Raw genomic sequence first — 13884 nt, forward strand, 5'->3', positions numbered from 1 at the left:
TCCAATGCATACTTCTCCTGTGAGAGGAACAAACTATCCTTGCCGCGTGTGACAGAGATGCCCAAAAAATAATGAAGATCATCCATATCTGTCATACTGAATTCGGTACGAAGAGAGGCAATTAAACTGTGCAACTATGTCAGGGAAGATGCAGTCAGGATAATGTCATCCACATAGAGCAGGAGATAGGCCATGTCAGCACCACGCCGATAGACGAACAACGATCCGTCGGACTTGGAGCCAATGAAACCAATCGATGCAATGAACGAAGCAAACCGCTGAAACCATGCTCGAGGCGCCTGTTTCAAACCATAGAGTGATTTGTTGAGACGACAAACCTTATCAGGGAAACAAGGATCAGTGAACCCAGAAGGTTGACGAGCATAAACAGTCTCGATGAGAGTGCCATTGAGGAACGCATTCTTGACGTCAAGCTGATGAATGGACCAACCACTAGAGAGAGCAAGAGAGAGCATGGTTCGAATAGTGGCTGGCTTAACGACCGGGCTGAAAGTTTCATCAAAATCGATACCTTCTCACTGAGTAAATCCACGAAGCACCCAACGAGCTTTGTAGCGATCCAAAGAACCATCAGACTTCATCTTGTGACGGTAGATCCACTTACCAGTAACAATGTTAGCATTGTGAGGTGGATCAACGAGGTCCCAAGTGTTGTTGGAGAGAAGAGCACCATACTCCTCAACCATAGCGGAATGCCAATTTGGATCCTTGAGAGCACCACGATAAGTCTTCGGTATTGGAGATAAACCCTCAACATGAAGATCAAATATCTTTTTCGGCTGCACAATGCCCTGTTTAGCACGAGTGGCCATGGCGTTGGATGGTGGCGGTGGAGGGGCCCGCGGCCGGCGGTTCCGGGGTGGATCCACAGCTGCAGGGGCTGGCGACGGCGTTGCCGGCGGTGACGCTACTGCAGTAGGACAAGGACTCCCAGCAGGGCCGCCATCGGGGCTCCCGGCAGGGCACTCGGCAGAAGCCCGTGCCCCAGGCGACCGGGGCGAGGTCGGTGGCGGCGACCGAGGCAAAGTCGGTGGCGGCGACCGTGGAGGGGACCGTGGCGGCGACCGTGGGGCCACGTCCGGGGTGAACGGCATCAACGAGACCGGCTGCTCAGTACCCTGCAAAAAATCATAAGTGTGCAGGGAAGGAGTAGGAGTTGACGAAGATGGAGTGGAGGCAAAGGGAAAGGTTGACTCATCGAACACTACATGACGAGAGATGATGATCTTTTGGGTGGAACGATCAAGGCAACGATAGCCATGATGCCGTGATGGGTACCCTAGAAACACGCATGGCACGGAGCAAGGCGCAAGTTTGTGCGGAGCAACGGCTGTGGTGTTGGGGTAACATAGACATCCGAAAACCCGAAGACCAGCATAGGCAGGATCTACGCCAAGTAAGGAACGAAAAGGAATACGATCCGAGATTGCCTTGGAAGGCAGCCGATTATGCAACATAACGGCGGTGTGAAGAGCTTCGACCCAAAAACGAGGTGGCATACTAGCTTGGATAAGGAGTGTACGAGTAATGTCATTAAGAGTACAAATAATGTGTTCGGCTTTGCCATTCTGTTGCGAAGTGTATGGACATGAAAAGCGGAGTGCAATTCCATGGTGCTGGGCAAACGAATGGAGGAGTGAATTATCGAACTCATGACCATTATCACACTGAGTAGCCTGCAAGCGTGCACTAAACTGGGTGAGCGCTAAAGCATGAAGGGACGACAAGTGCGAGAAAGCTTCGGACTTAATCTGTAGAGGGTAAGCCCATGCATACTGAGTAAAATCATCGAGACAAACGAGATAATACTTAAAGCCAGAAATACTCTCAACAGGAGATGTCCACAAATCACAGTGAATTATTTGAAACGGAGTAGTGGTTACACGATTGGTGGAAGAAAAAGGAAGACGAACATGACGACCTAACTGACAAGCATGACACAAACTACTTTTATTCTTTTCCCTAGGGATAATCGAAGAACGAGCTAATGACTCCATGACGGGCCGCCCAGGATGCCCAAGCCGACGGTGCCAGAGTGCTGCATCGACGACGAGGAAGGCTTGTGGCTGGCTGGTAGAGGAAGGGCGGATGGAGTAGAGAGCTCCGAAGCTATTGCATCTGAGAATCTCGGTCCTGGATAGAAGATCCTTCACAGAAAAACCAAGAGGGTCAAATTCGACGGAGACACGATTATCAATGGTGAACTGACGAACAGACAAAAGGTTTTTAACTATGTTAGGAACTACTAAGACATTACGAAGGTAAAGAGGACGAGAGGTGGTGGAAATAGGAAGACATGCATGCCCGGTACCGGTGATTGGAAGAGTGGAACCATTACCGACAACAACAGCACGACGAGGGGAGGAGGGGGAGACACGGAGGTGAGCATACCGGGATCGGACGCGATGTGGGAGGAGGCGCCGGTGTCCATCACCCACTCCCTGGAGGGTGCTTGCAGCCCCATGGTTTGGAACTGATGCATGAGCGCGGCCTGGTCCCAGGAAGCCGAAGTTGATGTCGGTGATGATGGAGCCGTGCCGGGGTGACCATAGGAGGGCTGTCCAGAGGCGTAGTCGTAGCCGTAAGCACTAGTAGAAAAAGGGGCTTTTGTTCGGGCCTGGCCAGCCCATTAGTCCCGGTTCTGCCACAAACCGGGACCAATGGAGGCATTTGTCCCGGTTCGTGAGCCCAGGGGGCCGGCCGGGGCCTCGTGGGCATTGGTCCCGGTTCGTCTGGGCCCATTTATCCCGGCTCTTGGCACGAACCGGGACCAATGGGCCTCTCTCCTGGCCCACAACCATTGGTCCCGGTTCGTGGCAGGAACCGGGACAGAAGGATGGCCTTTAGTCCCGATTCCAGCCACGAACCGGGACAAATGAGTTGCCTATATATACCCCATCGCCGGCGAGCAGAGCACTCCACAGTGCTCTGTTTTTTGCTGGCCGGCAAGGAAGGGCATTTGGGTGCTCTAGCTCACCTCTTATGCATGTGAGGTGTTCGATGAAATGCCCAAGCCACACTAGTTAAGCTTTCTCCTCTCGAAGCTCGACCTCTGAGCTCCATTTTTTCCAAGATTTGTCTAGGTTTAGCGGTCCGTCATGCCCCGTCCTCGTCTTCACCGCCGTCGATCGCCTGCGCCGATCTCGTCGCCGGCACCACCGTGGTGAGCCTCTTGTTCTTATCTTCTTTCTGAAAGAAAAAAAAATCTTACTTTAGATAGATACTTGTCTAATTTTCTTACTTTTGACACACATAATTATATATAATGCACGCAGATGAACCGGCAATGGATGTACGATGACAAACACACCTCCGAGTACATTAAGGGCGTGCATAATTTTCTCGAAGTGGCTGAGGCAAAAAAGCAGAATGGTTTCATGTGTTGTCCATGCCCTAATTGTGGGAATATGAGGTCTTACTCTGACAAGAAAATCCTTCACACCCACCTGCTTTATAAGGGTTTCATGCCACACTATAATGTTTGGACGAAGCACGGAGAAATAGGGGTTATGATGGAAGACAGCGAAGAAGAAGAGGACGATGACAACTATGTGCCCCTGAATACGGTGATGCTGCAACGGGGGAAGCTGAAGATCAAGAGGAACCAGACGATGTGCCCGATGATGATCTCCGCCGGGTCATTGTTGATGCAAGGGAAAAGTGCGAAAGTGAAAAGGAGAAGCTGAAGTTCGATCGCATGTTAGAGGATCACAAAAAAGGGTTGTACCCCAATTGCGAAGATGGCAACACAAAGCTCGGTTCCGTACTGGAATTGCTGCAGTGGAAGGCAGAGAATGCTGTGCCTGACAAAGGATTTGAGAAGCTACTGAAAATATTGAAGAAGAAGCTTCCAAAGGATAACGAATTGCCCGACAGTACGTACGCAGCAAAGAAGGTCGTATGCCCTCTAGGATTGGAGGTGGAGAAGATACATGCATGCCCTAATGACTGCATCCTCTACTGCGGTGCGTACAAGGATTTGAACACATGCCCGGTATGCGGTGCATTGCGGTATAAGATCAGACGAGATGACCCTGGTGATGTTGAGGGCGAGCCCCGCAGGAAGAGGGTTCCTGCGAAGGTGATGTGGTATGCTCCTATAATACCACGGTTGAAACGACTGTTCAGAAACAAAGAGCATGCCAAGTTGATGCGATGGCACAGTGAGGACCGTAAGAAAAACGGGAAGTTGAGAGCACCCGCTGACGGGTCGCAGTGGAGAAAACTCGAGAGAAAGTACTGGGCTGAGTTTGCAAGTGACCCAAGGAACGTATGGCTTGCTTTAAGCGCGGATGGCATTAATCCTTTCGGGGAGCAGAGCAGCAATCACAACACCTGGCCCGTGACTCTATGTATGTATAACCTTCCTCCTTGGATGTGCATGAAGCAGAAGTTCATTATGATGCCAATTCTCATCCAAGGCCCTAAGCAACCCGGCAACGACATTGATGTGTACCTAAGGCCATTAGTTGAAGAACTCTTACAGCTGTGGAATGGAACAGGTGTACGTGCGTGGGATGAGCACATGGGGGAAGAATTTGACCTAAAGGCATTGCTGTTCGTGACCATCAATGATTGGCCCGCTCTCAGTAACCTTTCAGGACAGACAAACAAGGGATACCACGCATGCACGCATTGTTTAGCTGACACCAAAAGTATATACCTGGACAGATGCAGGAAGAATGTGTACCTGGGCCATCGTCGATTTCTCCCGACCAACCATCAATGTCGAAAGAAAGGCAAGCATTTCAAAGGCGAGGCCGATCACCGGAAGAAGCCCGCCATGCGTACCGGTGATCACGTACTTGCTATGGTCTCTGATTTACACGTAATATTTGGAAAGGGTCCCGGCGGACTAGCTGTTCCGAATGACGCTGAGGGACGCGCACCCATGTGGAAGAAGAAATCTATATTTTGGGACCTACCCTACTGGAAAGAGCTAGAGGTACGCTCTTCAATCGATGTGATGCACGTGACGAAGAACCTTTGCGTGAACCTGTTAGGCTTCTTGGGCGTGTATGGGAAGACAAAAGATACACCTGAGGCACGGGAGGACCTGCAACATTTGCACGAAAAAGACGGGATGCCTCCAAAGCAGTATGAAGGTCCTGCCAGCGACACTCTTACCAAAGAAGAGAAGGAAATCTTTTCTGAATGCCTGCTCAGTATGAAGGTCCCGACTGGCTTCTCGTCGAATATAAAGGGAATAATAAATATTCCGGAGAAAAAGTTCCAGAACCTAAAGTCTCATGACTGCCACGTGATTATGACGCAACTGCTTCCGGTTGCATTGAGGGGGCTTCTACCGGAAAACGTCCGATTAGCCATTGTGAAGCTATGTGCATTCCTCAATGCAATCTCTCAGAAGGTGATCGATCCAGAAATCATACCAAGGCTAAGGAGTGATGTGGTGCAATGTCTTGTCAGTTTCGAGCTGGTGTTCCCACCATCCTTCTTCAATATCATGACGCACGTCCTAGTTCATCTAGTCGACGAGATTGTCATTCTGGGCCCCGTATTTCTACACAATATGTTCCCCTTTGAGAGGTTCATGGGAGTCCTACAGAAATATGTCCGTAACCGTGCTAGGCCAGAAGGAAGCATCTCCATGGGCCATCAAACAGAGGATGTCATTGGGTTTTGTGTTGACTTCATTCCTGGCCTTAAGAAGATAGGTCTCCCTAAATCGCGGTATGATGGGAGACTGACTGGAAAAGGCACGCTAGGAGCGGACTCAATAATATGCAGGGACAGGCATTCTTGGTCTCAAGCACACTACACAGTTCTACAGAACTCTACCTTGGTGACCCCGTATGTCGATGAACACAAGAACAGTCTGCGCTCCAAACACCCGGAGCAGTGTGACGACTGGATTACATGTGAACACATCAGGACTTTCAGCAGTTGGTTGGAAACACGTCTCAGAGGTGACAACACTGTTTGTGATGAGATGTACTCGTTGTCCAGGGGATCATCTTCGACTGTATTGACTTACAAAGGATACGAGATAAATGGGAATACATTTTACACGATTGCCCAAGATCAAAAAAGCACCAACCAAAACAGCGGTGCCTGCTTTGATGCAGCAACCGAGAGGGGAAAGGACACATATTATGGTTACATAATGGACATATGGGAACTTGACTACGGAGAGGTCCCTTTGTTTAAGTGCAAATGGGTTAATCTGTCAGGAGGCGGGGTACAGGTAGACCCACAGTACGGAATGACAACACTGAATCTAAACAATCTTGGGTACACTGACGAACCGTTCGTCCTAGCCAATGATGTGGCACAGGTTATCTATGTGAAGGACATGTCTACCAAACCGAGAAAAAGAAAAGATAAGGAAGCGAATACATCATACGACGAGCCAAAGCGCCACATAGTTCTTTCAGGAAAAAGGGACATCGTGGGAGTGGAGGGCAAGACAGACATGTCTGAAGATTATGAAAAGTTTCATGAAATTCCTCCCTTCAAAGTCAAGGCTGACCCAAGCATCCTGATAAACGATGAAGATTATCCATGGTTACGGCGCAATAAGCAAAGCACACAAGTGAAAAAAGTGAAGACTTTCTCTCCACAACTATTATGATGATACCATGCCAACTTTCAACCTTTTCGTAGTTCATTTGAAATGCCTGTTGTAACAGACGAGTTTCCGTATGAAATCCTGATACTTCGAAACAGATTGTGCGTTTTGTACACGAAGTGCATCCAGTTTTTGTCGTAACCCTCTCTACTTTCTTGCACATGCTATGTGGGTGAAAATGATGGTACCATGCCAACTTTCAACCTTTTCAGAGTTCATTTGTAGTGCTTTTCAATTTCATGGTCTTATAGCTCAAAATAATCAGTAAATGCATGAAAAATAACAAATGAAGTCAGAAAGGGTTGAAAATTGATGATGTGGCTTTGAATGGTGCATTTTGAACACAGAAAAACTATGGAGTTCAAATAAGTTCAAAAAAATGAAATCCCTTTGTAACAGATGAGCTTTCGTCCGAAACCCTGATACTTCGAAAGAGATTGTCCGTTTTGTACACGAAGTGCATCTAGTTTTTGCCGTAACCCTCTCAACTTTCTTGCACATGCTATGTGGGTGAAATGATGATACCATGCCAATTTTCAACCTTTTCGGAGTTCATTTGAAATGCTTTTCAATTTCCGGGTCTTATAGCTCAAAAAAGCAGTAAATGCATGAAAAATAATAAAATGCATAATACTATAATATTTGTTATGATCAACTAAAAAACTAAAATCAATTAAAATATTCTGTTACGATGAACTAAAATAAAACTATAATATTCTTCAATAACAAAAAGAATCAACTAAAAAGCTTTTATAAAACTATAATAGCAAAAGGAATCAACTAAAAAGCTTATATAAACCTCTAGTATTTTTGAAACTAAAATTATATAAAATTTATGCAACTTATATTAACAAAGTATTTTTTGTTCAAAACATTAATAGCATTTATTTTTTATAGTAAATTTATTCATAAAACTAGTGATTCACATACATTTAAAAAATTCAAATATTAAAAATAATGGCACTAACAGAAAGTTTATAATTTTTGTGACCTAAAAGCAAAAAAAATCACTAAAAAATTGTAAGTATTTAGTTTTACGTAGAAATAAAAAAAAGAAAAAAGGAAAAAATGCCACCTACTGGACCTCCACGGCCTGAATACGACTAGAAACCCTACAATGGGCCAGGACTCATGCCCGCAGAAGGCCCAATAGGCCCAACAGACATGGCAAAGTAGAGATTAGGCCCGTAAGCCTGCAATAGAGAGGAGCTCGAGTGGGTGGCGGCAGCGAAACTTATAAACCACTCCGAGCCCCTCCCAACTAGCGAGGTGGGACTAAACTTCCCACCGCACCGTGCCAGCACAAGGCCTATGGTCGGCCTATGGTCCCGGTTCGTGCCACCAACCAGGACCATAGGTGGGCATTCGTACAGGTTCGTGGCACCAACCGGTACCAATGACCACCTATGGTCCCGGTTCGTGCCACCAACCGGGACCATAGGTGTGCATTGGTACCGGTTGGTGCCACGAACCGGTACCATTGGTTTTGCTATATAAGGTAGCACTTGTGAAAATTTCACCAACTGCTCCCATTCCCCCCGACGCCGCCAGGCCGTTCCTCGTCGTCGTCGCCGCCCCGAGCCCCTGCCCCGACGCCGTCGCCGCGCCCCTGACCCGCCGTCGACGTCGTCCTCGCCGTCGCCGCCCCCGAGCCGCTCCTCCCCGATCCCTCGCCGCGCGCGTAAACCCTCCCCCACGAGCCCGCCGTCCTCGTCGCCGGCCTTGTCGTCGTCCTCGTCACCGGCCTCGTCGCCGTCCTGCCTCGAGCCCCCAGTGAGCGCCTTCCCATCCCGATCCGTTAGTGCATTTTTAGCATTTTTTTGTTCATAGTTTTTTGTTCATAGTTGTTTTTGTTCATAGTTTTTTGTTCATAGCATTTTTATGCTGTATATTTTTTTTTGTTCATAGTTTTTTGTTCATAGCATTTTTAGGCTGTAAAGTTTTATTTTAGGTTATTAGTTCTACTGTTAGTGCATTTAAACTTAGTTTATTTTTAGTTGAACTAGTTGATTAATTAATAAAACTACTTTATTTTACTATATATAGAAGTAGTTTATTTTTAGTAAGTACTACTTTATTTTATTTATAGTAAGTGCTTATTTAGTAGTTGAACTAGTTGATTTAATAAAACTACTTTATTTTACTATACAAGTAGTTTATTTTTAGCAAGAAAATTAATAGAAGTAGTTTATTTTTTTAGTTCAAGCAATTATTCCCGCATCGACGTCGACGATGCCTATCCCGCATCCTCATCGTCGACTCGGCGGAGGAGGCCGGCTTGATCAGAGGGGCCATGTCCGGGACTGGGCTCCGCCGGGCTGGTATTGGGAGGTGCTACCTTCCGGGGGGCGTAGGTTGGTGATGAGCCAGCCCGTCGTTGACCCGATCCTTATTTGGTGGCGGTCGCGTGGGCCAGTGATGGTGCCGAGGCTTCCGGACACCGCGGAGGTGGTACGTCACCGTGTCAGCGAGGAGGACGAGCACATCCGTCGCTACATGGTTGCGTTGGAGGGCAGGTTCAACAATACCTGGCAGCTTCTTCAGGGATCTCATTGGAGTGATCCTGTGATGGTTCCTTCTCTTTGGGTGTCCACCGCCCGTGCCGACACCCGTCGGGCGCTACGGTTCTAGCTGTACTAGCGATGCTATATGTATGATAGTATTCGAGGTGTATTAGTGATAATATTCGACGATGTACGAACGCAAGAGATGATGTAGTTTTGCTTATAATTGAATGCATCCTAATTTGAATACTACTTTATTTTGCGATTTGATTTGCTTATTGAATGCTCAAATTGGAAAACTACTCCTACTTTGAATGCTAAAATTAGAGAGCACTATGCAAGGCGTATGCATACGATTAGTTGATAGCTTATAGGGTTTTTGTTTTCGCAGAAATCTAGGAGCCCCACTCCATCATCCCTGCCATCGTCCCCGTCACCGACCCCCTCCGACCTCGAGGTGAGACCAGCCAAATCTCCATGTCAATATGAGTCCTATAATATGAGTCATCGGGTTGACTTTAAGTCTGTCGAGTCTCCACCATATATTAAAGGACGAAGAATCCCGACTGTTGTCGTGGGGGTAGCTTCTCCTTCGTTCCCGTGATGAATAATAATGATCTAACTTAGGTTTTTTAGTACATGTATTTAATTGTAGATGTTTAATATTTGAATTATGAACATAGGAAATGTCGTACTTGGACGACGGAAGTCTCCCGGGGGAGTGCGATAGTGCCACGACGACCGAGGTCAGTGCGACAGGCCTCACCTGGACGACAAAGTGTTATTTTTTTCGTAATTAAGCACGACTTCAAATATTTCAACGTGTACTTTTCATCTTTTACAATTCGACTAGCTTATCCTGTGCCATGCAAGACGCTATGTCTTGGAGAGGATGGGTTTTGAAGACCATGAAAGTTTCGAAACAAAGAAAAGTCACCTAAGGACCCATCATGTTGTGGATTTTGAAGTAAAGCTGTACATTTCTGAGAGCGTAACCCATTTTGGTTGCAAAAAAGGGAAGCACTTTGCAAGATTTATGGTTTTGATGAGGGTATGCTTGTCACCATGGATCTTGGTGATCCTGAAATCGAGCAAGACAATATGGACATTTGGGTCCTTGTTGATACGCCTCCAATTATACCGCTATGTGAGTTTCTCAAACATAGTTATTAGCTAATTTATATTGTTTATTTCAAAATAGTTGACAACTTATTTCCATTGACAGCTTATTTTGATTGTTCAAACAATGTGCGAAATATGGTAGACAAAACCCACTACACCGATGGCTCCGAATTAACTTATCAGGAGAAAAATCATCTGGTCGGATTTTGTACTGATATTGAGAATTACAATATCTACAATCAAACTCCTCAACATTATGGTCAATACGTGCCACTAGTGCATGTGTTGAACTACGGTAACTACCATGGAGATACCCTGGTAAGATTTTTTACTATTACGACATTTGTGCATCTTTTGCATACTTCTAAAACTAGTACATCATTGCTAACTATGAAGTTATTACTATGTTTTTCAACAGAGAATCCCAGAGGATTGTGTGCCTCATTTGATGTATCAGAATGGCAGCCTTCGTGTTTTGAACATATATCCAGGTCATCCTACGAATCTCAACTGTCCATACCGAATTTCTCAAAGAAGTGGAGACATGCTAATCAAAAAATGGAAAAAATGTATGGACAGTCGTAAGGAGGTTCTTGGAAGCAAAAGGAAGCGAAGCGCAAGAATTGGAGACAGGATGATCTCCATTCTCCATACCGGAGATTCAGGGTCTATATTGTTTTATGCTATTTTACCTTAAAGAGGGTATTTAGGTCCTACCTAATACTGATGATCATGTGCTAAGAACAATTAAGTAGGGTTGGTTCGATGACTATCAGGATGATGATCGTATGCCTTGTTATTAATAACGAGTAGAAGTTGTATGATGATGATTAGTAGGACTTGTTATTATGATGATGCATGATGTGAGCATGAAGAGTTATTATATATCTGTGGGTGAAATGAACATGGATTGGATTGAAGTGAAGGCAACATGCATGTGGTGCATGTCGAAAGTAGTACAATCCAAACTTGATAAAGTTAGGATCAGTATTACTTTCGACATGCACCACATGTTGCCTCACTTCAATCTAAGTCATGTTTAGGCATAGCAGTAGCAGTAGCACGGCGATAAGAGAGGACACATCTCTCTATTAGCTACCTATACCAACCTAAATTAACCCCCAAAACCCCTAAACCACCTCCTTTCAAAAAAAAACCAGCCCCTGAAATGCTGACGCGTGGAAGCTTATTGGTCCCGGTTGGTGCTACCAACTGGGACCAAAGGCCCTCGTGCCTGGGCTCGCCGGAGCGGCCACGTGGAGGCCCATCTGCCCCGGTTAGTATAAGAACCGGGACTAAAGGCCTAGGGCATTAGTAACGACCCTTTAGTCCCGATTCCCCAACCGGGACAAATGTGCCTTATGAACCGAGACAAATGGCCCTTTTTCTACTAGTGAGGGAGCAAGGCCGTACGGGTTCTGGGCATAGAACGCATGCAGCGACGGGGTGTGCCGGGGCGCGTAGCTGGGATCAGGGGCGTAGCCGGGCGGCGCGCGACTGAGCAGCCCCCCTTGGCCATACGGCCACATCTGGATGGCGCCGTTCCAGGGATGCTGCGGTGAGGGCCAGGAAGGAGTGGCAGCCTGCGGGGTCGCGGGCGCCGGGATGATCTCCTTGGTGACTCCAGCGGCGGCCTTCTTCTTCTTCTTTCCTTTTCCAGGAGCCTTGCCAGGGTTTCCAGTGTTGGTGAAGAGGGCCGTGTCCGAGTTGCGAGCGTGGCAGTTTTTGCGTTTCATGTCTTGGAGCGCAAGCAACAAGCGGCACTGCGCGAAGGTCATACCGGGCATGAGGGAGATCAGATCGGCGGCGGACTCGTATTGCTCGGAGAGGCCGTTGAGGCAGTGGACCACCATCTCGGCATCATCAACGGGGGCACCAAGATCCGCAAGCCCATCGGAGAGGGACTTGACCTTCTGAAGATAGTCGGCCATACTCATCTCTCCCATCTTGACATCGTTGAGCTCGGCCGTGAGGTGGAGTTGACGATTGATCTTGTGGTCGTTGAAGAGACCGTTGATGCTGTTCCAGAGATCGACGGCGAGGGGATCGTCGCCGGGTGTCATGATGGCGTTGAGGATACTGAGCGAGACAGACCCATAGAGCCAAGAGACGACGGTGGCGTCGAGGAGAGACCACTCCGGGTTCGGCGCATCGGGAGCATCGAAGTCGAGGTGATCCAGGAGGGCGTACTTGCGACAGGCAGCGCGGAAGAAGGTGCGCCACTGCCGGTGAACGCCGGTGTCGAGCGCGAGCTCGACGGGAACGTGGCCTTTGATGGAGTGGAGGCCGACGGCCTGGGCGTGCAGCGAGGTCAAGGAGAAAGACCCCGCGCTTGTCCTGGATCCATCGGCGGCGGTCGCGAGAGGCAGCTTGGCCTTGGCGGCCTCGGCGTCCTGGCACTCCTTGGCGGCGGCCAGCGCCTGGTTCGTCGCGTCGGTGTCGGGCTGCGACATGGATGCGGCGGTGAGGGCGCGGCGGCGAGAGAGGAGGTGGTGGCTTCGGCGACAGCGGAAGGAGGAGGAGGGCGGCACAGGCTAGGGTTAGGTTTTTAGGCTCTATACCATGTAAGATTAGGGAAACCACCCGTTGTGGTGCCTTGTATTGATCAATATATATATAGGTTACAAGACAGAGTTCGTATCATACAATATACGGACACCTATACAAGGACTACACATATACAACCGTATAACTATAAAAAACAATACGGTTATATATTCTAACAGAGGGGATACAAAATCAAAGCTGCACTTGCAGAGTTTTAGCACATGGAGGTTGTTGGCTAATAAAAAAAGATCATTTGGTAATTGTAGTTGAGAATCTCCCCCCGACGTTAGGAAACATGATGATGTAATGAGAGGAATAGTTGAGATATCTTGTGGCCCTAGTTGGTTGGAGGAGATTGAAATCCAGCGGTTATATCTTTGTTGATCGAAACAACGCGACAATAGTTGTGTTCTGTTAGATGGATAACACAACATCCGAAGTATCACTTCATACAATGCACTGCTAACCTCGTAGGCTCTATCCCCTTGAAGGATCCCATCACATATCCAGTAGTTGCAAGCATGAGTATCCCAACCAAAGTCAAGACTGAAAGGTTTTCCGCGTACTGGCTCTCTTATTTTCTGATTCCGGAATCTTTTCTTATGCTCGGCCTGTGCATCGATATCATAGATGCTTCTAGGCATTCCGCGTAGTTGCTCTGTCAGGAACAGTGAGTACGAGAAGCAATCCAAAGCTATTGTTGGGTTGATGTCATCCAAGCCGATGAAACCAATCACTTCAGCGGCTTCTTCCCGCAATGAATGATGCAATATACCATCCACATTTAGATTGCCCACATGAGATAAACCAATTACTTTGAAATATGGAGCAAAACACACCGGATGGGCGACCGGACGGGCGAACGTGGGCACGGCCGCGGCTGCGACGTCCCTTGCCACCGGTGATCGACGGCGAGTCGGAGGCCGGTTCTGGGCCCTTGCCGATTCAGACGAGGAGGATGCGGACGGCGACGGGGATGGGATCCCGGCGGTTTCTCCACCGTCTCCGACTTCGTCAGATCTCATCTGTGAGTTTTTTTATTCAGGGTATGACGAAGATGAAGTGGCAACGACGATCGACAGTGTTCTGCCACCTGATGAT

General features: G+C 47.7%; 1 protein-coding gene across 1 annotated transcript; it reads right to left on the reverse strand.

The window, feature by feature from the left end:
- Positions 1-2005: 2005 nt before the first annotated feature.
- On the reverse strand, positions 2006-12689 carry LOC109760574 (uncharacterized). Its single transcript, XM_073498767.1, has 3 exons — positions 11628-12689; positions 2413-2512; positions 2006-2154 (listed from the first exon to the last, which is right to left on the reverse strand). The coding sequence occupies exons 1-3, from the start codon at positions 12687-12689 to the stop codon at positions 2006-2008; spliced, it is 1311 nt and encodes a 436-aa protein (XP_073354868.1).
- Positions 12690-13884: the final 1195 nt, after the last annotated feature.

The sequence above is a fragment of the Aegilops tauschii genome, chromosome 5 (genome assembly GCF_002575655.3).
Source record: "Aegilops tauschii subsp. strangulata cultivar AL8/78 chromosome 5, Aet v6.0, whole genome shotgun sequence".
Lineage (NCBI taxonomy): Eukaryota > Viridiplantae > Streptophyta > Magnoliopsida > Poales > Poaceae > Aegilops > Aegilops tauschii.

What these genes read in the sequence shown, in the direction of transcription:
- LOC109760574 (XM_073498767.1), bottom strand. Translation starts at nt 12,689, where the DNA reads ATGTCGCAGCCCGACACCGACGCGACGAACCAGGCGCTGGCCGCCGCC. An exon ending in ACGGCCTTGCTCCCTCACTA is followed by an intron (nt 2,513 to 11,627) that starts GTAGAAAAAGGG and finishes TCCTGGGACCAG; the next exon opens with GCCGCGCTCATGCATCAGTT. An exon ending in CCACATCGCGTCCGATCCCG is followed by an intron (nt 2,155 to 2,412) that starts GTATGCTCACCT and finishes TCTTCTATCCAG; the next exon opens with GACCGAGATTCTCAGATGCA.